Source organism: Rattus norvegicus, chromosome 15 (assembly GCF_021556685.1).
Source record: "Rattus norvegicus strain SHRSP/BbbUtx chromosome 15, alternate assembly SHRSP_T2T, whole genome shotgun sequence".
NCBI lineage: Eukaryota > Metazoa > Chordata > Mammalia > Rodentia > Muridae > Rattus > Rattus norvegicus.
In genome coordinates, this window is record NC_141548.1 from 23058694 (window position 1) to 23083888 (window position 25195).

General features: G+C 42.8%; 1 protein-coding gene across 29 annotated transcripts in view; it reads left to right on the forward strand.

Moving 5' to 3' along the window:
• Positions 1–615: 615 nt before the first annotated feature.
• The window catches only part of LOC120096947 (uncharacterized), a 101313-nt gene continuing 76733 nt past the window's right edge, over positions 616–25195 (forward strand). For 4 of the 29 annotated variants that reach the window (XR_015638267.1, XR_015638273.1, XR_015638261.1 and 1 more), the window contains exon 1: positions 10774–10940. Coding sequence is in view for 3 of the 29 variants with exons in the window: in XM_087586848.1 (XP_087442974.1) it covers positions 14038–14071 (34 nt within the window). In the remaining 26 variants the exon portion in view is untranslated. Of the gene's footprint in view, positions 939–1668; positions 1786–2395; positions 2475–8597; positions 8712–10702; positions 10941–13915; positions 14072–15919; positions 16080–25195 lie in introns of those variants that run through there. The other 25 variants (XR_015638265.1, XR_015638276.1, XR_015638277.1 and 22 more) reach the window with 19 other exon arrangements.

Consider the following 25195-nt stretch of genomic DNA (forward strand, 5'->3'; position numbering starts at 1 on the left):
TCTCTCTTTGAAAAAAGAACACCTTTTATACCCTGTGGATTTAACTTTGGTTTTTAACTTAGACAAAACACTTAAAAAATACTATCGAAATGAAAAATTACCTATTAAGTCATCCCACATGCCCATTTGCAAATTAAACATTTGTCAGTACAAAGTATGTAGGATGACCAGAAGTCATGGATGACTTATATGGAAGTGGCAGGGGTTGAAAAGGTCAGTTTGATGAATTATTTGCATGCTCATGAATAATAGTCAAAGTCTTGGGAGTATCTAAATAGAATCCTACTCTAGTCACAGCTTAATGTCAGCATTAAAGCTGGCCTGCTAATTTAGTGAGAGCCCTGAATGAAAGCATTTTTTATCTGGGGGGGTGGGTACATTGAGTAATTTGTTTTCTGAAGGTGGTGGGGTAGGAGTAGAAACTTTGGCTATACAGGGTAAGTGCAGGGTTAGGTAGATTGGGTAGATAAACTGTGCAAGTTCTGTGAGCCATTCAGTTCTCATCTCTCTTTCTGTCTGTTGTTGTTGTTATTGTTGTTGCTGCTGCTGCTGCTGCTGCTGCTGTTGTTGTTGTTGTTGTTGTTTTAACCTCTCACTCTCTTCCACTCTTTCCAGTAATTCTGAAGACAACTGGAAAACTCCATGGGCTGCGATTTGATTACTGTGGTGTGCTCTACTACACTAGAGATAATGGGTTAGTGATACCTGAAGCCCAAACTCCTAAAAGCCATTGGAAGAGCACACAAAACATAGGAGCAGTGCTAGAAAGGATTTCCTCTTACACAGCAGCAGATCCTGGAGGGTATGTGGACTTCCACAATGGTGCGTCTTTAAGACTGTTCAGGTCATCATATCCAATGAGTTCTGAGAAACGTTTCACAAGACCTCAGGAAACAGCAGCATTTATGAAGACCAGACCATCATCAAAGAGTATTGCGGTAATTATTAAAATTAGAATCTTTTATCCTGCCCTAGTGCTGGCACCGTAGGGCCCCATGGCATCAGCAGGTACATTCATCTCAATGGTGTCTGGCTCTAGGGCACCACGCCATGCTACCTCTAGTTATGTTTTAGTCCTGGCAGTCTCTCTGCCCTCATTCCTAGCTGCCCTCTCCCAGCTGTCTCTTGTCAGCCAGGAACTCCCTGGTCCCAGCAACCTGGTAAAATCAAAACTCAAAAAACGTACAATTTAGCAATCAGATTTATATGTTAAGTTCTCAATCCACAATACACCCACACAATAAACTTAGAACCAATTGAATAATGATATAAACCGCCCACCTAAATAAGACAAATTGTCCTATAAAAATCCATCCCTTGGCTGGAGAGATGGCTCAGTGGTTAAGAACACTGTTTGCTCTTCCAGAGGTTCTGAGTTCAATTCCCAGCATCCACATGGTGGCTCACAACCATCTATAATCAGGTCTGCTGCCCTCTTCTGGCCTGCAGGTGCATACATGAAGACAGAAGGCTGTATGATGTATACATAATAAATAAATGTTTTTTAAAAAAAAATCCATCCCTTAAGAAATATTCATAACTACCTGCGGCCGTTTAAGGTCTGGGTTGTCCTTCCCTGCCTCCCTCTTGGCTCTTCTTCCCTTTTCCTCTTCTCCCCTGCCTCACAAAAACTTCGTCCCCACCTTACTTTTTACTGTCTAATTACAGGCCTTACCTTAACTTGTGCCAGCCTTCACCTACATATAGACATCAACCTACAAAAAGGACCCATCTTGAGACCTGGAAGAGTAGTGACAACGTTTGGTCCCTTTAGAGAGGCGCATGGTAAGGAAGTAGTCAGATACAGTTACCCTGTCAAGAAAGTGGCTCAGAGATGGAGGCAGGAGATACAAACGAGGAACTTGGGGGGTAGAGAAGTCATCAAGAATTGGTACTTCTAGAAGGGTCTGTCCAGGGGAAGGCAGTTTCCCCACAGGGTCCATAGGTGACTTTTATTAACATAGATTATCATGTCAGCATCAATAGATCCAATGTCAAGCCTTATGTACTGGCAGGCTCAAGGCTGCCGATACAGTCCTGTGTTGGGGAGAGAACTGGCTTGAATCCTGAATATGCAGATCAAATCTCAAATATTGTACCTTCTTGGTCCTGAGAAGTTGCTTTCTTTTTAGAGTATTAGAAACAGCTATTGTTAACGGGAGAAATACTGGGATATTATTGTCTCGTTAAGGTTTCTATTCCTGTGATAACACACCATGACAGAAAGCAACTTGGGGGGAGGAAAGGGCTTATTTCACCCTTCGACCCTCAGGTCAGATTCCGTCACAGAGGGAAGACGTGGCAGAAACTTAAGGGCGGAACATGGAGACAGAAACTGAAGCAGACGATGTGGAGGAACACTGCTTATTGATTTACTCAGATTGCCTTCTTACAGTGTCCAGGATCGCCAGCAGAGGGGACACTAACCACAGTGATCTGGGACCTGTCACATCAAATCATCAACTAAGAAAAAGGTGTGAGTGCCTTTCTCTGTGTGTCTCTTGTGTTCTTTCTTTGTCTTAATTTTTTTTTTCATTTTCATTTTTACTTTAATGGTTTTGCCTGTTTGCTTCCTAAGGAGACGAAGGAAAAGAATATGGAGTAGGGTGGGTGGGGGGGGTGGGGGGGTTGGGAGATTCTGAAAGGAGATGAAGGAGAAAAAACTGTGATCGGAACATATTATATGAAAAAATCATTTTCAATAAAAAAGAAGAAAGTAATTGACATTTTCAACCTGACCCACAAACACATCACTGTCCAACCACAACCTTCCCTTTCTCATGTGTGCCCAAGATGGCATGCTAATACTAATATCACAACGTAAAATATTCCACTATTAAAAGTCCCCGAGTCTTTAAAAATTCAAATACTCGAACACACCCAAAATCTTTTTCAAAGTTTCCCTAAAATATCCCAAGTCACTCTAAAATATCCAAAGTTTCTTTAAAGTTCCAAAATCTCTGTAAAATTGTAAAATTTCACAGTGTTTCTAAAGTTTGAGTTCCTAACTGTGGACTCCTGTTTATACATACATACATACATACATACACATATACATACATACATACATACATACATACATACATACACACACACATACATACACATATACATACATACATATATACATACATACACATATACATACATACATATATGTGTGTGTGTATGTGTGTATTAGGATAGGTTCCATACTTTCTTACTTCAAGAGTTAAGAAACAGAGCACAATCACAATCAAATCAGAGCAAAACAAGCAGTGCAAAAAGTTCAGTGTTTGAGGTCTGGGACCCACTTGCAACCCTCTTGTCTCTAATGGGCTCAGACACTTTCACCTCTCCAGTTCTGTCCCCCAAGCACACACAGCCTGTTCCATAAACTCAGACCAGCTCCGTTTCATGACTGCTGTTATCGTTGGTGGTAGTCCCACGGTATTGGTAAAATTCTGGGTTCTCCTCTGCAACTGAGCTGGGTCTTCACCAACAGCCTCTGCTGACCTTCCTTCAGGGACTCTGACCCTGCCAGATAGTGCTAAGCCTCAAATTCTCTCCATGACCTCTTTGATCCTGAGGCTTCTACTGCAACTGAAGCTTTATATTAATGGCCTCTTCTGCTCTTTCACAATGCCATGCCTCAGCTCCTTTCTATGACTCCTTTATGCCTTTAAAACCAGTGCCACCTGAAAAGCTCTTCTATAAAACTCTTCTATAAAAACTCAGCTGTCAGCATGACCAGGTACAATACCGCCCACCTCTACCACCCAGTCTCTGTGTATTGACTCTGAAGAAACACTTCCCGTATGATTTTGTCTGAATGATGTTGGTCCCTTCTTCATCACAGCTGATTATTCAGCCCCAGATGCCAAGGTTGATCGTCCCAGAAAAGCTTAGGTTTCATGTTGGTAGTTCTGGTCCTTTGCTAACCTCAAGAATTATTCAGCTCCAGCTGACCAGAACCACAAATTCTTAGTGCAAACTACCACATAAATGGCCTTAAAGGAATACTTGCTTCCTTCTGAAAGCTCACAGCCAGTTCTCCATCATCTACACTGCCTTCAGCATTCATCTACCTTTCTACAACATCCCATTAAGCTCTGAACAGTCAATGGCTGTTGTAACCCAAAGTTCCAAACATCTTCAATCCTCTAATATATATATCCTGGTCAGGTCTATCACAGCAATACGCCATTGGTGGTACCAATTTTTGTCTCAGTTGGGGGTTTCTGTTGCTGTGATAAAATTACATGACCAAAGCAACTTGAGGAACTTGCAACTCTTAGGTCAACCTCCATCAAGAAAATGACCCATTTTCTTGTTTCTTGTTCAAGCTAGTGAGGACGACTTCTTCTTCTTCTTCTTCTTCTTCTTCTTCTTCTTCTTCTTCTTCTTCTTCTTCTTCTTCTTCTTCTTCTTCCTCCTCCTCCTCCTCCTCCTCCTCCTCCTCCTCCTCCTCCTCCTCCTCCTCCTCCTCCTCCTCCTGCTCAATTGAGGTTTCCTCTTCTCAAATGACTCTAGATTGAGTCAAGTTGACACAAAACTATTATCAACTATCAAAGATGCATATGTGAAATTTCTGGGTAGCTCCTGAGCCAAGAAAAACATGTTAACATCCTCCCATAAATTATGAGTTACTCTGGAAGACATACATTCTGAATAATAATTATATAACATCTTCAGTCATGATCATTTCGATAAATAGGAGAAAATGTCATCATCAAAATATGTCGGCATTGGGAGAACTAATCTGTGTATTGAGGGAAAAGGATATTAGTATGAGAGTTACACTTTGTCATTAATGAAAGCTAAGGAGAGAGGGGAAGGGGTACTTATCTAATTGGAATAATACAGGAAGACCTCATTCACAGATGTAGTTGGACTTTGGTGAGTATAAAGAATTTGAATAGGGGGATACAGGGAGGCCTTCTCAGGTAAAAAGCTTATGAATGGAATTCAGAAGTTTGAAAGCTAAAACTATAAGAAGCACAACTGTTAGCATACAGTTCATTTGGGAGAATGAGGTGAGTCAAGATGGGCAAAGCAGGGTCTGCTGTCTTGAAGATCGTGATGAGTGGACGATTTGGTATCAAGCACCACACATTGTAGTATGGTAGAGTATGAAGATTAAAAAGTAAGGGAAAATAATGGAGGAGTTGAAGAACTAAGATAAATGAATTTGGAATATTTATTTTTAGGCTCATAGAAATAAAGTATGCTCAGAATAAGAGAAGAGTTGTTGTGGTAAATAAAACACAGATTTTAAGCCTCTCTTAAGCTGGAATAGATAACTAACTGTTCTGTCTAACTGATAAAATGTTGGACTGGGTGTTAGAGATATTTTATACTTTATCAATTACAAAATGATAATAGCTGTGCTCAGCTTACATTTGAGAGAAGAGTTTTTTTTTTTTAATTAGACAGAAAGGGTGAAGTGTAGGTTGAAGTCTATATGCAGGTGAGGATTAGCACAAGTTAGGTCAAGGCCATGATTGGATAGTAAAAAAGTAAGGCAGGACAAAGTTTTTGTAAGGCAAGAGAGAAAGGGAAAGGAGGAGAATCAAGATGGAGACAGAGAAGGATGACCCAGATCTGGGTGTTCCTAAATGGCCCTAGGTAGTTATGTATATTTCTTAAGGGATGGACTTCTACAGGTAAATTTATCTTAACTGGGTGGGTGGTTTATATCTTTATCAATTGGTTGGGAGTTTATTGTGTGGATGTATTGTGGATTGAGAATTTAACACATAAATCTGATTGTTGAATTGCAGTTTATTGAGTCATGATATTTACCGAGTAGCTGGAACCAGAAAGTTCGAGGCTAGTAGAGAGCCACCAGGAGAGATACTAATCAGAGATAAATTATGGTTAGTTTTGTACGGCCCTCTGGTGCTGGAACTAACTTGAGAGACCAGTGTGGCAAAGTGCCACACTGGAATGACTTGAGGACCACCAAGGTCAGAGAGTACTTGGGGGCAACGTTGAGCCACTGAGGTAAAGATACCTCACAGTGCCATGTGGCCCCACAGGTGCCATCGCTAATGCAGTTTAAGAGGTTCAGACTATTTTTAATATTTACCACAACAAAGAATATGGGGAAGTCCAGTGTCTCTATGGGCACAAAAAGATGGGATAATTACATATATTTGCTTAGAAATCTGTTCTGGGTGCTTTGACATTAAGGAAGTTCAGATTGGAATGAGTATCCAAACTGAATGCTGTTATAGTTACAGAGAGGGATTACTGGGATTAAGTTGACCGAATGAAGGGCATCTGTGGAGCATTATCTTTATTATTTATTTAAAATATGAAGATTTGCCCACTATGGGTGGCACCATTCCCAACAAAAAGATTCTAATCTGCATAGAAGTAGGGAAAAGGAATTGAAAACTAACATGGGGTGTAAGAACTTACCGCTCTCTTCTCTTGACTGCGGTTGTGATGTGACTGGTTGCCTCAAATTCCTCCCTCCTTGACTTTCCCACAATGACTGATTATAACGTGAAATTGTGATTCAAATAAACTCTTACCCCTTAAGTTGCATGTCACAGTAATAGGAAAGAAAAAGAAGTCAAGTGTCAAGGAAAACAGAGATGTATAGAATATTTTTTTAGAACTCAGAGGTCTTAGCAGAGAGCATTCAATCAGCGGATGCAAAGGTGAGATTAAATCCTCAGTATGTGGGTTACCGCAGTGGCTTTCAAAGTGTACTGTCCAGACCTGGAGGGTCAGTATCATTTATTCATCAAATTCTGGTGCTCCACCCCGGAACTATCAAATGAGACACTCTGAGGATAGAGTTCAGGACTCTGTGCTTTGTCAAGGTACCTAGATGACTTGGGGTAATTGCCAAAAATGGAGAACCTTGGGTCTGGAAGTCAGCTCGATGGATAAAAGGTGCCTATTATTGTCAAGACTGATTACTTGAAGATGTTGCCCCACCCCCACTACTGCCCCAGGTTGCACTCAGCGGAAGGAGAGAACTGACTTCCACAAAGTCGTCTCCTGACCTCCATGTGCACACTGTAGCACATGTGCTCACCCACCATGGGCTTTCAAAAATGTTGGACTTTTATGCTATAGGAATTCTCAGAGGCATCTTTAAACATAGATTATAATAATCTTCACAAAATGCTATTAATCGAAGGGAAATGTAAATCTTGTGGATCACTGTCTAGGTCCATTGGACCATTGGAGCCTTTTAAGATGAAAAATTATTTTTCCTCCCCTCGGCCACATTTTAGATTTTTGGATTGTGACAACGCTTTCAGGCAAGGGTGGCAATTGGGTTTTACTGTGTGTGTTTTATTTAAAACGACCATCTGAAATTCTATATTGCAAGGTCACATCCCTTGTGGGGAGAGAATCACAGTTAGCAATGTTGCCCAGGGATGAAAGAGGTCAGAGTAAGGGGACACATGACACGGATGGTTTTACCATCCTTCCGGAGAGACATGAGATCCTTTGGACAGTTACAGAAGTCTGGAAAAAGGAGAGAGCTGTTGAGGTAGTGGTGGTGGTGGTGGTGGAGGTGGTGGTGGTGGTGGTGGTGGTGGTGGTGGATGAGAAGGTGTCTTCCAATTTTTCCTGGAGTCCACTACATTGACACCTAACCTGAGTTGATCCTTAATACCAATCGGCGTGCCCACATCTTGTCTAGGCTCTAGGAAACATGAGAAACTGTAGATTTTAGGAAAAAGGGAAGAAAAACATATTTCTCATAATTGTAAGGAATTTTATAGTTTGGTCTGCTGTTCTCTTTTTGAAACCCACTCCTTACCATTTTAACACAGACAGAGAATATAAATGAGACTCTGGTCAGGAAACAACAGTATTTGTTCTTTTTCTGGGTCCTCTGGGTTTCCCAAGATGTGACAGAACAGTCTTGTTCTCTGGCAGCGTTGTGTATCTGTCTATTTATATAAACCCTTGGCTTGGTTTCTTGAGTTGTGCTCTCGCATAGCAGCCTGTTACCCTACTTATCATTTGAATCAAGGGAGTTAAGTTTCTTTACATATTTTAGCTCTGTGGTAGCATAATGACTGTTTTAGAGTAAAATCCTTGGATGATATCATAAAGGGAAATTAAGTCTGACACCTGGCATAAGGAAGAATCAAGTAATATTATGTAAAGCATGAGGTTTAGGCTCTTTTGAATTAGATATGAATAACTTTTTCCTATTTAACTTTACAGATCTGTGTCAGTGACACATCCTTGGGTGTATTTGGGGGATTATCTGCTCTACTGGTGGTATAAATGCTGGAACACAGATGAAGGGCACAGGGGGAAGACAGAAGAAGTCTGTTTTAGCCTTCGTTTGAATCTAGTCTTTTTCTGCAAGTCCCTAATTCTCCTTTGCTCTTTGTTCTGAGTCCTGCTAAATAAAAAGACTGAGTACAAAATGGAGAACATTTGTTTCTAGCTCTGTACGTTGGGTTTGACTTTATTTGACCCAAATATGCTATTATCTTACCCTCTTTAGGACCAATGTCCTGCTGTTGACTCTGCTTCCTGTTTGTCATGCACTGTTGATTCTGAGTCTCTCCCAGTCAGTGTCTGGACTCATGTTATCCTGTAACCATTTTTTTCTTTTTTCTTTTCTATAGAACTGAAGGCTAGGAAGGTGTCCTGTTGTCTTGTTATATTTTTTCACACAGACTAGGGGCATCTGCAAGGAGAAACCTCAACTGAGAAAGTTCTACTACCAGATTGGCTTACAGGTAAGCCTATGGGATATTTTCTTCATTGTTGATTGATTAGGAAGTCCCAGCCCCTGTGGGTGGTGCCATCCCTAGGTTGGTGGCCTGGGTGCTCTTAGAAATCAGATTGAGCAGGCCATGGTATGCAAGCCAGCAAGCATCATGCATCCATGGCCTCTGTTTCAGTCTCTGCCTTTAGGTTCCTGCCTTGAGTTTCTTCCCTGACCTCCCTCTGTGACAGAGTGTGACTTGAGAGTTGTAAGCTGAAATAAACCCTTTCCTCCACAAGTTTCTTTTGATCACACTGTTTATCACAGCATAGAAGCCCTTGCAAAAGCCCATTATCAAGGTGCCTGCATCTAGGAAAGGCTTTCCCGCTGTGTTATTCCATAGCAGAAGAAAGACAGACAAGAGTTTACTCAGAACAGGCAAGAGAACAACAGAGGTCAGGTTTTGCTTTTATAATAAGCTGTTCTTTGTAATGATGACATATGTCTACCCCTGAGATCAGTGGCCTTCTGACCCAGTCATCATTCTTCTATTGTGGTTTCAATTGGGATTGATTTTCCAAAACATTAATGTTGGGAGACACGTTCAAACCGTTATGATAGGAAATGGATCTATTCTGGGATCTTGGCTTTTCCTCTGTGGTTAGGGCTGAAATGAACAGCACACACATCATTTTTCCAATGCTTTAGAGAGTCGAAATCAAATCTACGTTTCCATTGAAAAATCAATGCACTCTTCTCTAGTCCCTATGGAAATTAGATTAATTCTTAACACATTCTTTAAGTAGATATGTTACCAAGACATTTTCATAGAGTATATATTCAAATACATTGTGCAATACTGTTCTTAGGCAAAATTATTTTTTTAAGACATATGAAACTATACCACCCCGCTTACATAGTATGTATTTGCTTAGGGAATCTCCATGCTCAAGACAAAGATAAATTTCAGTCCAGGTAACATTACATTCTCAACTAGTGGAATTCAACTGAATGATATTTCAGCTGTCTTTCATAGACTGAGTTACTGAGGTCAGCCAGTTTAAAATTCTCAGTTATGTGTAGTCTTGAGAGGGTCCAAGAACTTCTAAGAAGGGATCTAAAAGCTACTGAGAATTTTAGAGAATATCACCCCAAAGCCTGTCATTAAGAAAATAGACAAAACCAGATGTCAGCATCTATGTTAAGAACAGGGAACACTGATTCACTGCTATTGAGAGTGGAAACTGGTGCAGCTACTACGAAATCACTATGGAGGGTTCCTCAAACTATTAAAGCTAGAACTACTGTAGGACTCAGCTATACCACTTCTGGGCATCTAAAGGACTGCACACACAACCATGGTGATATCCACCTCTCTGTGCTTATTTCCACGCTACCCACGATGGCAAGGAAATAGAACCAGCCTAGATGTCCACCAAAAGATGAATGTGTAATGAAGCTGAATACACATGCAACGCAATCTTAATCAGCTGTAAGGAAAAGCTATTGAAACATTTCAGGAAGAATAGGTAAAACTGGAAGTCATATGAATCAAGGTAACTAAGACTCAGAAGGGTGAAAATCGCACATTCTTTCTTATATGTGGATCTCAACGTATATAAGTGCATACAGTTGCATGTGAGTATAGGGGTAGGATATGGAACTGGAGGGAGGACACGAGAAAGAAAGTAGTGTTGAGGAAATAGGGGAAGAACAATAGGACCTCTGTGACAGAAAAGCAGAAAGGAGTCCATTGGGAGGTGTGTGGAAGGTTTTGGAGGGGACAGAGAGAAGAGATGGGGAGGAGGATCAGCGAAAATCTTATTTGAAACTATAGCGAGACCAATGCTTTGTATGCTAAGTAATACTGAATTATACAAAAACAGCTGAAGAACGTCTTAAACTTTTAGGTGGAGTTTTAAGGGCATATAAAAGAGCAGAGTTAGGCTTGCTTTGGGGGAATCTGTTCAGCCACTGAGGGCTCTGTGTGGGTGTGGGGTAGTTAACCTTTCAGAAATAGCCAGAACACTCCAGCAGGACTCTGAAAGGGCCTGTGCACTTGTAAACTTGGCCTGCCCGAGCTGCGAATAGCTGCGCCACACCAGATGAGCTGCTAGGAACGCCGAGGGTGCCAGGGAATGAACGTGCTTATTTCTGACTTCTGAGAGGATATAATCCAAATGACAGATACCCAATAGGCCCAAGGTTCAGCGCTTGGAAAGCAGCAAGACTCGAAGCCACCTGCGGTTGGCGATGGAAAGTGAGTGTCTATGATTTTTAAAAAGTGAAGTATTATTTGGGCTTCACACTCTAAGTCAGATGCCAGGGGGCATAAATGTAGAAACTGCATATGTGACATCAAGGGTGAGCCCGTTGGGTGCTGGCATCTGAATAGCTTAAGAGAATATATCCAAAGGTATAATTAATAGCTTAAGGGGATAGATTAAAAGGTCTAAATATGTTTTACTTGGATGAGGAGTGAGAAGGGGGGCTAAACATACATCTGCAGGTGCTGCAGGAAATGTTTGGGGTGGTGTGGAGAGACACAGTTATTCCTGACATGATGAAACTGAGAAAAGGAAAACTCAGCCTGAATGTCAGGAAAATATTTCTTACACAATTTCCAAAAAGCTGCAAAGGGAAGTGGGCAAGTCTTGTTATTTAAAAATCACACGAAACTTGGTTGGATCAACCAGTCATTTTAGTCTTCCCCCTCTCCACCATTTCTTGATCTAAAAATACCATATTTTCTCTGTTCTTGCTTGTATTTGTAAGTTACAAAAACTAGGCGTTCCTTGTGTAAATTTGAAGGTACTTTGTAGCTATCAAATAAGAAATGGAAGAATCCCTCGGGTTGGGTGTGCAGGGTGTTGGCAAACCCCCCCTTCTTTCTAGAGCTCATTCCTTCACTTAGTTTTTAAAACTTACTTAAATTCAGGCTTTCAGTTTTGGGTTTTACTTTTAGATTGCAATTGTAAAAAAGAGCAGTTTGTAGTACTTGGGATCAAACCAAGGCCTCACAGAAGTCAAGCCAACTGTCTACCACTGAGCTATTGTTCCAAGCTCAGGAGTAGCTTTGATTGGATACTTAAAAGTATTTACAATGGAAGGTGTCTAATGGAATTAAATTTGGAATCAATAGAGAAGTCAATGTGTGACTCTCTGGGAGACATGAACAAATCTGTTCACCATACATTGTCAGCAACAGACCAAAGCCACAATTTTACCAATGTCCAGCTTGGTAAAGGGATGAGTTCACTGAGCTTACTCACAGGGTATGGTGACATGTTTGCCTGGAGGGAAGATCACTTCTACTCTTCCCTTAGCAGTTGTTAGTGCTATTGTATTCTTTGGGAGGGGAACCTTATGAATCTCATAAGTTTTAGGAATGTCCTGAGACTTGTGAGTTGTTTTTTCTTACTGAGTCTCAGAAGTTCCATTTACTTTTTGCGTCTTGATGATGAAATTATCTCCAGGAAGGGACTGCTTCAATGCAGAAGAAATTTCTACACAAGAGACAAGTACTTGGGAAATTCACCAATACATGGAAATCAAACAACACTCTCCCGAGTAATCAATGGGCCAACTCCAAATCTCACTGCAGGGATTAGAAAATGTCTTGAGATTAATAAAAATGAAAACACAACACAATATATTTGTAAGACAGAAGTAGCATAGTAGGAAAAATGCATATGTATAGATGCTTATTAAAAAAGAAAAGACCTCAAGCCAATACCTAACTTCTCTGTTTAGGCTAAAAAGCAGGCCAAACTAAACCTACCAAACAGATGGAAGGAAATAACAAAGACTTGAGGGGAAATAAAACAGAAAAATAGAAAAAAATCAACAAAACCAGCTTGTAACACACACACACACACATACACACACACAAACAGAAACACGACAAAGCCAAGCCAAAAACATCAGATTACTAAAACCAAGAATAATTCATTTAAATATAGGTAGGGCATCCGAGTAGGAATTTCTCCAAAGAAGACATCCAAATGGCCAATGAGCACATGAAAGAAGCTCAGTGTCATCAGTTACCAGGAGAATGTAACTCAAAATCACACCGAGGGCTGGGGAGATGGCTCAGTGCATTTACAGTGCTTACAATGTCCACAGCACAAGCATGGAGACCAGAGTTAGGATCCCCAGAACCCATGTAAAAGCTGGGCAGCATGGTGGACACCTGTAATCTCAGCACCCAGGACTCAGAGGCAGGAGGTCCCTGGAGCAAGGCAGTCAAATCTGTGCATTCCAGGTACAGCATGAAACCCTTCCTCAATGTTTAAAGCATCGAGTAACACACACACACACACACACACACACACACACACACACACACACCACACATACCACATCACACCACATACACACATAAACACACACACCACACACACACCATACCACATACACACCACACCACACACACACACACACACACCACACCACACACACACACACCACACACACACACACACCACACCACACATACACACACACACCACACACACACATACACACCACACACACACCATACCACATACACACCACACCACACACACACATCACACACACATACATACACACACCACACACACACACATCACACACACATACACACACACACCACCACACATACACACACACACCACACACACACACCACACCACACACACATACACACACACACCACCACACATACACACACACACCGCACCACACACACACACCACACCACACACACATACATATATACACACACACACCACACCACACACACACACCACACCACACACACACCACACCATACACACACCACACCACACACACACACACCATACGACACATACACCATACCATACACACACCACACCACACACACACACCACATCATACACACCACACCGCACATACACATACACCCCCCCACACACACACACATTGTGCACATGCTTATACACAGGCATGAGCACCAAACATGTATTGATAAGATTGATAAGTACTCGTGAAATCTCAGGATGAGCTGCTCTAACATACTCAGATAACTGTTGTGGATGGGAATGATGTTATGTCACTCACTGTCACTGTGGTGGTCTGTGTTTCTGTGTTTTATTGTGGAACAATAATTACACAACCTGAGAAGTTGGAAGCTCACAAAGAAGCCTTGTTCTCATACAGTCTCTCCTATGTCCTTCTGCTGATGCCTGGTATTTCTTTGATTAAAAATAGTACTCTGGAGTCAGTGTTCCCAGCAAGAGGTACGCCAGGTCCCATTCAGTGTGCTGGAAGGGCTGAGAAAGATCCCAGGCTCTGAGAGGTCAGAAACAAGATGGCAGCAAATGTGACAGAGGATGAGGACATCGAGGATATTTCTTAATCAAGACAGTAAGTAGACTTTAATAAACGCATGAGAGAAAGACACAAACCAGCAGGCTAACTAAGCCAATTAAGAGTATGAGTCCTTTAATTTTGGTCAGAGACCGAGAGCAGGCTCATGCCTCAAAGTTTTCTGATGCCCTCAGAGTACAGTGTCTGAAAAGGAAAAATGCAATCACATCAGGTGAGATGAAGAATAATCTTACAGCATTCGTTCAGGCAGAACATTTGTTTAATTTTATTGGACACAAATGGCAATTAATTTTGATGTATACTTTTTTTTTAGTTATTTCAATTTAAGTTTGTATTAACAATTATTTTGGTTAATACATCTAAACCATGGTCAGGATCATGGGACTCCTAAATGCATTGGCAAGGCAGACATGACTACTGTGGGGTAGGGGGCTGAGAATTGTCTAAACAGATACAAAGTGGAGTCAGGAGAAGATGGGATGACCTTAGTTAATTCATTGATAATGCTACTTTGATGGCATAGTTGGGAGATAATCTAGGGCAATATTACTAGGTGGCTAATCATTGTGATATTTTCTAACTGTAAATATCAGGAGGTAGACAAATTGGAAGGCAAAAGTGTAAAGAGAAGAGACTTAGGAGAGATGATGGGAAAAGACTCTCCACCAAAAGTGTGTTTCTAAAACCTGTAAGTCCTCCCAAAAGTGGCCAGAGTAACAGTGATTGGGAGAGGGCGCCATCTTGAAGTCCTTCAGGAGTCAATGCCATCAAGGTATTCTCCAAAATCCATGATAATGTCGGAGCCTTCCCTCTGCCTCCTGCCCGTCACTCATCTGTACTCCAAGCCCCACCCACACTCAACGATTCTCTCCATGAGAGTATATTTTATTTTAAAAATTTCCTTTCTTTTATTTTCTCTTTTTCTCATTTCTTACCTATTCTTCCTTTAGTTATTATCATTATTTCTTAAAGTTTTTTTAGCACTAGGGATTGAATCCGGGGGTCTTGTTTATGCTAGGCAAGCACTCTACCACTGAGCCACGAGGGATTTTTTAAGGACTGCTTTTTCATGGGGTATGCTTTTTTGTACCTAACATTCACCTTTTTACTCCTCAAATTGGGGTAATTCCTTTTCATACTCGAGACCTCAATTTTGACAGCATGCTGCAGAAATTTTTCTCTTACCAATGCTCCATGCCCTCTGTGTTGGGAAATTCTCCTTCCCACATGTCTGTTCCCTGGTTCTTTGTCTTGGCAACACCTCCACCCCCTTATATAAACTGCTGTGCACACTTCAGTGGACACAGAAACACCGTCAGGGCTTGCTAAAGGCCTAGGGCCTAGATACAGGGCCTAGGTCAGATACTGATTTAGAGAACGTGGCTGGGCTCTCTCAGGAACACAGTCATATTGTAGTTGGTTGGGTATTTCTTAATTTTCCCAACCGGACCATAGTTCAGAGAAAGAGAAGGAGTTATTATAATCCCAACAGCCCAGATACTGTATGGTGGGGTAGAGGAAGCCATTGGGTAATTATCAACGAAGAGAATAAAAAAACAATTAAGAACAGGAAGGGTTTTAAAAAAATAAAAGAACTGAAACCCACACGCTTGGGATTTGAAGGGGTAATAAAAAAGCAGAGATGGTGTCTATTTGTGGGGATGCCTACACGCCATTGCAAAGCACACATGGGGACTGTGTGGCAGTGCCCAGGTCGCTCTCTTTTGTCTTGCGCTGGCTGTGGGGTGAAAAACGGTCTGGCCCTCCTTCCATTACCTGGCCCTACCACGGACTCAGAAGTGTGTTTTTGGCAGCATACCATTTTGAGAATTGCACTCGGTTCTTCGGAAGGCCGTAAGGTAATTTTTAGATGTAATAATTTAGGTCCTCGCCTACCCTTGACCTTTGAAGTCTGATTGAAAACACCACGCACCTCCCAGCCTAGACCTTGGCAAGTCCATGATGCTTCACTGAGGAGAGGAGCTTTCATTCATACGAGGAGCCGGTTGGTGAAATTATCTTACCTTGGATTATTTTTTTAAAGGTACAACTGAAATGGAATTTTGTTACTATATAGACAAAGAGATGAAGGATTAAAAAAAAATAACAAAGCTTCTTAATATGTTTAGAACTCAGCAGTTGATGTAAGAACTCATTAAAATGCAGGGTGACACTTGTTGCCCGGAGATAAGACAGACAGCTTCTAAAGACTGGTGAGTCCATTTTTTTTTGGAATAAATTGCTGTACCAAGTCCACTCTGGTTTCTAAATAATAAGAGGAGCACAGAGCAAATGACCAAACCCACCCTGCTCACCAGGCTTGAAACTTCATCTTTCCACCATTGAGCATGAACCTGAAGGGGAAGAATGGCTGTGTGAGGTCAGAGGTTAGCAGTCCTGTCAATGTGACTTAGAAGATCTATCTGTATGAGGTCAGTGGTTAGCGGTCCCACTAACATGATTTTTACTGTGTGAGGAAATATGTATGTATATATGTGTACACACACACACACACACACACACACACACACACATACACACAAGACTCTTTCCACCTTTTGGTGGGTGATGTTTGCTATGAGGCAGGGCCTATCACTGGGATGTCACCACTCAGGTTGAGCAATCAGGTCATCATGGCCCGGGGATGTCCCATCTCTACCTTCCCAGAACACATTCCTATACCTTTTTTTTTTTTAAATGTTGGTCCTATGATAGAACTCAGGTCTTTATGCTGGGCAGCAAGCCATTTACAAGAACGATATCTCCTTAGCCTAATTTGCGTATATTTCTTAAGATTCTCCACGGATAATAACGCATCTTGAGGGCATGGGACAGATGTCCTTATCCTTTAATGCTATCTATGGGCTTAGCAGCTGGCTGGGGAGTTGAATAATTTAATGTACAGTGTGCCTATTAGCTAATTGGCTGCTTAGCGTTCTGTGTGCGTTGTGAGCAGCTGGGTGAAATCACCTTATAACACCTCTCTGGTATTTATTTTCCGGAGAAAGCATGGTTCATTCTTTCCCAGAGGGCCTCGCACCCCTTCCTCTGGATCGCACTGCTGTCTCTGGGCATTGGCAGCACTGGGTCTAGAAGCACTGATAGCTTCTCTGTGGGTGGAGAATCTCAAACCCACCTGACATTTCAGGACACATTGGTGGCAGTAGCCTTCCTGCCCAAACGGATGGCTCCTGGAAAGTAATTGTGAACGCTTGAGGTTTTGGTTCAAGGGCATTTTCTTACATGCAACTTGACTTCCATCTTCTGTTTCTGTTTTCTGAGCTGGAAGACAGTTTTCCATCTCCTTCTCCTCCACTGAGAGCCAGTGTTTATAAATCACGTTCTTTTAAAAGTAGTTGTTTTCCAATAAGGTTTTCTCATCCCAGGGAGATTAAAAGACTCCAAGTATATTCTGTGTAGATTCCTGTCACTGAATCTCTCCCCTCTCCCTCTGCACTCAGGGCTCAGTGCAATACTGTGAAGTCCCAACAGGGGGCAGATGCTTCTCATCTGGGTGTTTACAGATAATCCTTTCTGCCCCCAACAGCTAAAAGCTTTTCAATGACTTGGGTGATCTTTTATAATCTTTACAGTCATTGAAAACACTTCTGTTGGTTCTAGATTGGTTTGGTGTCCTAGAGTGTGGAGTGTCTCTCTTTGATGAATGATCTCTCCCTTTCTCGTTTTCTCTCTTTGTTTTTCTTCAGACACATTCATGTCAGAAGTCCAATGTGCCCAAGCTGCCTCTGAGTTGCTACATAGCCCAGGTTGGCCTAGAACTCTTGATCTTCCTGTCTCTAGCTCCAAAAGGGCTGAATTTCAGACGTGCAGCGTCGTTTCTGACAGGGGTTCTATTAGCCATGAATAAGCACGTGAAAGCCCTCCCTTAACACCCAATATTTTCTGACTAAATTAAGCTTGTAACGTATTGTATCCCGACTCTCCCACACAGCGCCACAGCGAGACTTACACTGAAAATATGTTCCTGGTCTATTTTCTTGCACTCTCTTGTACTGCCGAGAGTGCCAGGGCAGCAGCCAGCACCTGCAGCCACTGGCAAGGTGTTGTCTGGCAGCTGTGCCAGCCAGACGCCAAGTCCTAGCCTGCTCCAATAATAGTGTGTGGGTGGTAAGCTGGCTTCCTGCTGACAGAGGAATCAGCCACAGCTATGCCCCATGTTCCTGGAAGCTGGAGCAAGGTTGGCTCTGGGTAATGGAGTGGACTCCCCTGACCCTTCCCTAGAATACAGGAATAGAGTGGTAGAAAACTGTTCTCTGGGTCAGAAAGATTCCAAAGTGGCTTTGCCTCCTGTAGGGGAATGTGGTGTCTTCCCTTTATTCTTTTGATGCTACACCGTCCTTTCAAGTAGAGTCAGAGTTGATGCTCTTCTATCTATGCCTTGTGATGGGAGCATCTGGAGTCCAAGCCCACCGTCCAGCTGGCTCTGGAAGGAAGACGGACTGATTTCACTTTTGGTACAGAAAGTGCTAAGAGCCTTCCTTAACTGGCCCCTTCGAGGTCACATCTTCAGAGTTTATACTCTCTACTTTAGCTGCATTAAATTCTCATGCTGGGTATACAAAGGCAGTTGAGAAGAAACCTGGGTTTCAGCAGAAAAAAGGGGGGAGCGTGAGAAGGTAAGGGGGCTGAAAGTAGCCTGACTTCATTATGCACGTGGATGGACTCATCAAGAAAAATAAAAAGACATCTTCTTGGAGCGTTTCATTGCAAGAAGGCACCTGTTCAGGCAAGAAGGCCATTTTTAAGCAGAAGGCCAATGTAGCTGTTTTATATCATTCCGTCTTTGTCTGTCTTCATAAAAGAGACTGGGCAGGCAGCTACTGGAAGTCCAACAACTTAGAGCAGCCGAAGACTTAGGAGTCAGGTGACCTGAGTTCAAACTCTTCTATCCTCAATCATGTGGTCTTGGATGAGTGACTGCACTTCATTGAACACTAGTTTCGTGGTCTGTAAAATAATAATGGTAGAGGTGATCATAGCTTTGGAAGGTATTGTATTTAAGAGTTGATGTGTAGAAACACAGAATGACCTTTACACGCCGCCAGACAGAACGTCAACACCAGCCTGGAGGAGCCGTGAGAGAGTTGGTTTGAGGTTGAATTTCCTTGCTTGAGTGGATGTCCAGGCCCATCTTACTGTTGTCTAACTCAACATTTCCAGCTTCAGTCTTGATGACAGGTTCACGTCACAGGCAGTGAGTCGCCCCTGCAATTGTGGTTTGACGAGAAGCATATCTGAGGCACTGGTGTAGCACTCCCTTAATCAACACGGTGGTACTGAGGGAAGGGGCCTCTGCAGTAAGAGCACAATACTGCTTTAGAACACATAGTCCTTGGGTGTAGCTTCTGGTGGCCTTGGTCCCAGGCCTGCTGTCCCAAGTCTCATGCTATAGAGATGGTAGGATGCAGGACTCTGCCAGGAGCCTCTGCTGAAAGTTACTGTTTGTGAAGTCCTTTGAAGTGCATATTTCCCATGCATCTGGAAATTCCAGTTACTAGAATCGAGTCCTCATTCCTTGACCATAATTTCCATTCTTTCAGTGCTAACTGGTCTGAGACTGCCCTTGATTAATGGCTCATGCCTTCTTTCCAAATTCCTTCCTGGCCAATTTTCATTTGCTTAACAAACTGGATTTTTTTCTTCGATGGAAGCTGAGACGGCAAGTTTAGGCGTTCCTCCTCTTGCCGTTATGGGTTTGATGTTGGGCTGACTACCGTTTCGGTCCCTTCCACTCATGGTGTTGTCAGTAAGTCAAAGGCAACAGTTGCCTACGCCAACAGTGCTTGGACACTGCATTTATGTAGCGTTGACTCAGATCTTCTTTCCTTGGGTGAGGTAAGTGGAATTCCCAGCCTCTAAATCTATGGCCTTTGCAGTATGTACTCGATAGAAGTGCACAGCCAGCTGCAGGGCTTCTTCTTGGTATCACTTGTCTGTCTGTCCGTCTATCTGTCTGTCTGTCTGTCTGTTTTTTGGTTTTATCAGTCTGTGGCTTTTAAAGTCTCTTTGTTGATTTCCACATCACAACCATGGTATTGTTCAACCCAATGTCATGTGGTTCCTTTAAGACTATCAGAGCTCCTTGAAGAACGGCCCCAGTTAGCACCTCCCTAGATAACTCTGCTCCTCACCACTGGCTTTCACCATTTGTCATCTTCTCCCTTGTTTCAGAGGCACACGAAAAGCAGCTACAGCTACTGCACCTGCTCATGTGATGCCACAAAATAAAAGGGATCAAAATATTTTTTAAAATATCGCTCTTCTTTGACTAAAATCACAAACAAATGAGAAACACCACAGGAAGGTTTAAATTGGGACAGGGGAGCAGAAGGCAGCGAAGAGAATGGGGAGGATGAATAACACTAAAATCCCTCAGGAACACTCATACAGAAATCTACTGTAGAAACTTCCAAGTACACACACACACACACACACACACACACACACACACACACACACACCATGTAATGGGGCAGCAGGGCCCATAACAGATACCAGAGACTAACACATGTGTAGGAGTGGGTTACAATTTTTGGCGACCAGGCAGGTCTCATAAAGCCCCAAACATTACAAGCTATTCTTGATGCCATTGGCTACCCTCTGGACCTCGATGCTAAGGCCCTATTTCCAGAGACACTGCATGCTTGAGTCCTAGAACAGAAAAATCCAGCTGGTGCCGACCTGGACACTTCATCCCTACTGTCTAGCTTTCATAACATTAGTGCTATGCATGTCACTGGAGGAGAAAATTAGCATCACTCATCCCCATGTATGACTCCTGAGAGCTACAGTAATGATTGGTCTGACAAGACACGCTCCCTGGTACAGTAGTGGCCTCAACATCCTGGAAGTAACCAACCACTTTCCGGTTGGACTTAAGTTCTGTTGCACAAGCTGAAAATGGTTTTATACTTGGCACCATCATTACGCTAAGAATCGATGGCTACACATGAGTTATAGGGGTTGGTAAAGAACCTACGGCTATTATTCTGTTTAGTGGGCATGATTTTAAACCAAATCCTAATACTTATTGTTATATTCATAGACCAATGCATCTCTCAACCCTCGTCTGAGAAGCTTCAAATGTAATACATATTGATTAGCACAAAGACCGACAACTTAGATGGGGGCAGAGAATAAGAGATCATAGAATAGTCAGCTCCAGATGGAGCATACATACTGCAGTATAGGATGATGTCATGCAGTAAAGCGGGTCCAGGATAAGGCGAAGCCTATGATTGGATGAGAAGGAAGGGTAGGCAGGGGGGAAAAGTCTAGGAAGGAGAGGGGAGGAGGAGGAGGGAGGGGGATCAAGTTGGAGTCTATGGAGGGGGATGGTTTAGATTTAGGGGAACTAGATCAATTTTAACTTGTCTAAGTGGGCAATTTATATCTTTATCGCAGTGAATTTACTGCGTAGATGAATTGTGGATTGAGAATTCAACATGTAAGTCTAATTGCTAAATTACAAATTTCTGGAACTTTGATTCTACTGAGCTAAAGAGGACAGTGTGTGAGAGAAATAGCTGAGAGGCAGTTGGAGCATGTGGATCTGGTTCTGTTGCCCGAGTAGAGTGAGAACATGCAGGGCCCACAGAACGAGATATGTGTGTGTGCCAGGCGTGATAACTACCGCCTAGGGGACCGCTCAGAGAGGGTGGCAAAAGGAAGACAGCTGGGACTGGGCGGCTTGCAGACCTCGAGGGAGAGTAGCCGCCAGAGTGAGCAGATCCGGCTTGCAGGATCTGATAGCAAACGTTCGTCTTTTAACTTTTACCGCAACACTGCAGTTGTTTCTTCTGCCAAAGCTTAGGGATCGCTATGGAAGGGGACTGGAAAGATTAGAAGAGCATTAGGTATAGATTACTCTAAGGCAATTGCGTCTTCTAGAAACAGCGGGGCAGCTGGTTATGTGAATTCAAAACAGCAGTTGCATGTAAGAAATCCTGTGCCAGCCCATGCCGGTCCAAATCCCAGGGTAGAGAGAGATACAAGTTAGTCACAAAAATCACACCCCTAGTCTTGATGCTACCAGCAACTGTTAGCAGCTGGCAGAAGAGACAGTTTTTTATGTAAGAGCGGAGTCCCTGGTTAGTTGACCTTGCTCCAGTGGAAGATTACAACTCTACTTTTGGGCAGCACAAATTGGTCTTGATGGTTTTGCCCCCCACCCCTCCAAAAAAAAGACATGAAGTTGGGTGGGTAGGGAAGGGTTGGGTCTGGAAGAAATTGGGGAAAAGGAGGAATATAATCAAATACATTGTATGAAACTCTCGAAGAACTTTTAAAAATTAAAAATCCCTAGGAATGTTCCTAAAATCACACACAAAAAAATGGGAATTAGAACATAGTGTTTCTTTGTGTTTAAAACATTCAATCTAAGATTTAGCAAACGTCGAATTCTTTTTTTTTTTACAGAGTGCCAAATGTAGCATTGGCCATGGTTTCCTAACTCTCGCTTTGTTTCTGACTCTTCATTCAAAATCGCCATCTCGTAAACTCCACTCATTACCAACAATTAGTAGATGAAGCAATTAAAAATACTTCATTAGACTCTGACCCTGAGGTGCAGCAGAAAGTATTAATCTTTTTACAAACTCAGCAGTACATTAGAATCACTGGAACTGCTCACTAAAAAAACTTCTGTCCTTAAACTCTTAAGGTTCTGACCTAGGCCTGGAGGCCAGGAGAGCCAGTTTCCTGTCCAACTTCCCTGCCGTTGAAAACAGGGTGCCTGTCTTTTTTCCACAAGGCTAGGGCCATCCATACTTGCTCTTTTCCTTCCACAAGTGTTCTTTTGTAAACTCAGAGTGTAAGTATCATGTACACATGGATTCAATTTTGGTTTCAGTAACTCTCTCTTCTGAGATCACGATTAGTATATGAACCACTTACCCAACATCCAAAATTTAGTATTTTGGTTTTCTTTCTTCTAAATTCATATTATTGGTTTTTTGTTTTTTGTTTTTTTGGATGAGACAGGGTCTTACTTTGTAGCTCAGGCTAGCCTCAAACTCCTAATTGTCCTGACTCCATCTCCTAAGGCTGGAATCACAGGTATGAGCCATGGACATATATTCCATGTTTCCTTTGGTAAAAACCAAACCAAACCACAACAATTACAACAACAGCAACAAGAACCAACCAAACAATAAAACCTTATCTTCCCTCCATTTCACATTAAAAAAAAAAAAAAGTCTCCAAATCTCAATGTCCACGGCACATTCTTAACATTCTTTTTCACTCTGGCTGCCTCTTCTTACCCGGGCTGAGTCACTGTCATTTCTGTCTTGGGTTGTGATAATGCCTTCTCCTTGGTTTCTTTGTTGTCGTCACCCATGGTCACCCCTCTGAGTCTGTCCTCTCCTTCACTTCCTCCTCCCCTGCCGTGCTGAGTCTTACTTTTTCTGATGTCCCAAGCTTGATCCATCATTGATTTTCACTCCAGCTGTTCCCTCTGGCAGCAAGGCTCTCTCACAATGTGCCATCGTGTGTCATGGCACACGGCCTTGCTCTGCGTTTACACGTGACCCTAGCAGAAAGCATCCCTGACGGACCCACTTAAGAACGTGGCACTCTGCAGCTTAGCTTTTCTCCTTTGTTGTTGTGTTTATTTCTGCTTGAGGAGTTTTACGCTTCTTGTTTACTTTTTGTGTCAGCATTTGTTTGGTGTGTGTGTGTGTGTGTGTGTGTGTGTGAGAGAGAGAGAGAGAGAGAGAGAGAGAGAGAGACAGAGAGACAGAGAGACAGAGAGACAGAGAGACAGAGAGACAGAGAGACAGAGATAGTCACATGAATGCAAGTGCCCATGGAGGCCAGAAGAGGGCATCAGATCCCCTGGATCTGGAGTTGTAGGTGGTTAGGAGCCAATCAACCTGGGTGCTGACAGCTAAAGCCTCTGTAAGAGCAGCAAACGTTCTTAACCACTCAACCATCTCTCTAGCCAATGTTTAGTAGATGCTCATAAATATTCGTTGAATGAGAAGTCAGCTACATTTACCCCAAGCAGACACTCTGTTGAGTGCCATTGTACTAGATACCCAATAAGCATCCATTGAGTGCATGAGTAAAGCTGTGTTGAAATCCCATCTTGACCACGGAGTAGTCTTGCGACGTGAGCTCTGTTTTAAAACCTTCCTGAGTCACCACTTCCCCATTAGAGGATCGGTGCCTTGGGGAGCCTTGTACTCAGATGCTGTCTGTAAGTCTTGGTGCAGGGACTGCTCTCAGGAGCACAGTGCGCTGATGAGAGCCTTCCTACCATGATTAGGATTGCTCTTTTTTTTTCCTTTTTGATTATATTTAGCCCTACCATATAGAATCCTTGGAGAATCAATGAGGGCCGTTAACCAAAGCCTTGGTAACTGAGCTCCTCATCACTCCAGTCCCATAGACCCTCAACTATGAAGATCAGACCTTTACTTGCCAGAGTTAGGGAAGAATCCTAGTATACCTCCAAAGTATTGAAAATCCAGCTTCCCACTGCCCTGGTGGTCTCCTGCCTGCATTGTTGGAACTGGCTTTCCTGCCCCTCCCCCTTTATTTTCCCTACACTCCATTTGGTTTCCAACAGGTGGGAACAGTAAGTTACCCGTGTTATGGTACAGTTCTTGCTTCGCTTCTGAGTCCAGTTAATGCCCAGGCTCCCCTACACTCTCAGCTCCTCACCTCAAAGCCCGAGCTTGTGCCGTTTCTCTCCTGCTAGCTTGGCACCCCAGCTACGACAGGCTTCTTACTGATCCTAGACTGTGAGGTCTAGCCCCAGGACCTTTGCACTCAGCTATTCCTTTTGACCCTTTGTTCCTGGGTCATTGTTATGACTGTGCACTCCCCATGCCTAAGGTATCTGCCGGGCTCGCACTCTCACTTAGATCTTGGCTGCAAGGCTCACCCTCACAACAGCTGCCTTTGCTTGTCGCAGTTCAGGGAAGGCGGAGACCTCTCTGGCGTGCGGCGGGCTCTTAAGGAAGACATGCAAGGATGGAGAGGGGACCCCGTAGTACCTCCCCCATGAGATTCTCTGCTTTAAAACCTTCAAAGCTCCAACCTTGGGGAAACAGCGACTTTGTTACTTAATAAGCCCATAGCAAGTGCCGGCACCGTTGGACAAACGGTGGGCTTTAATTATTGTTCGTGGGC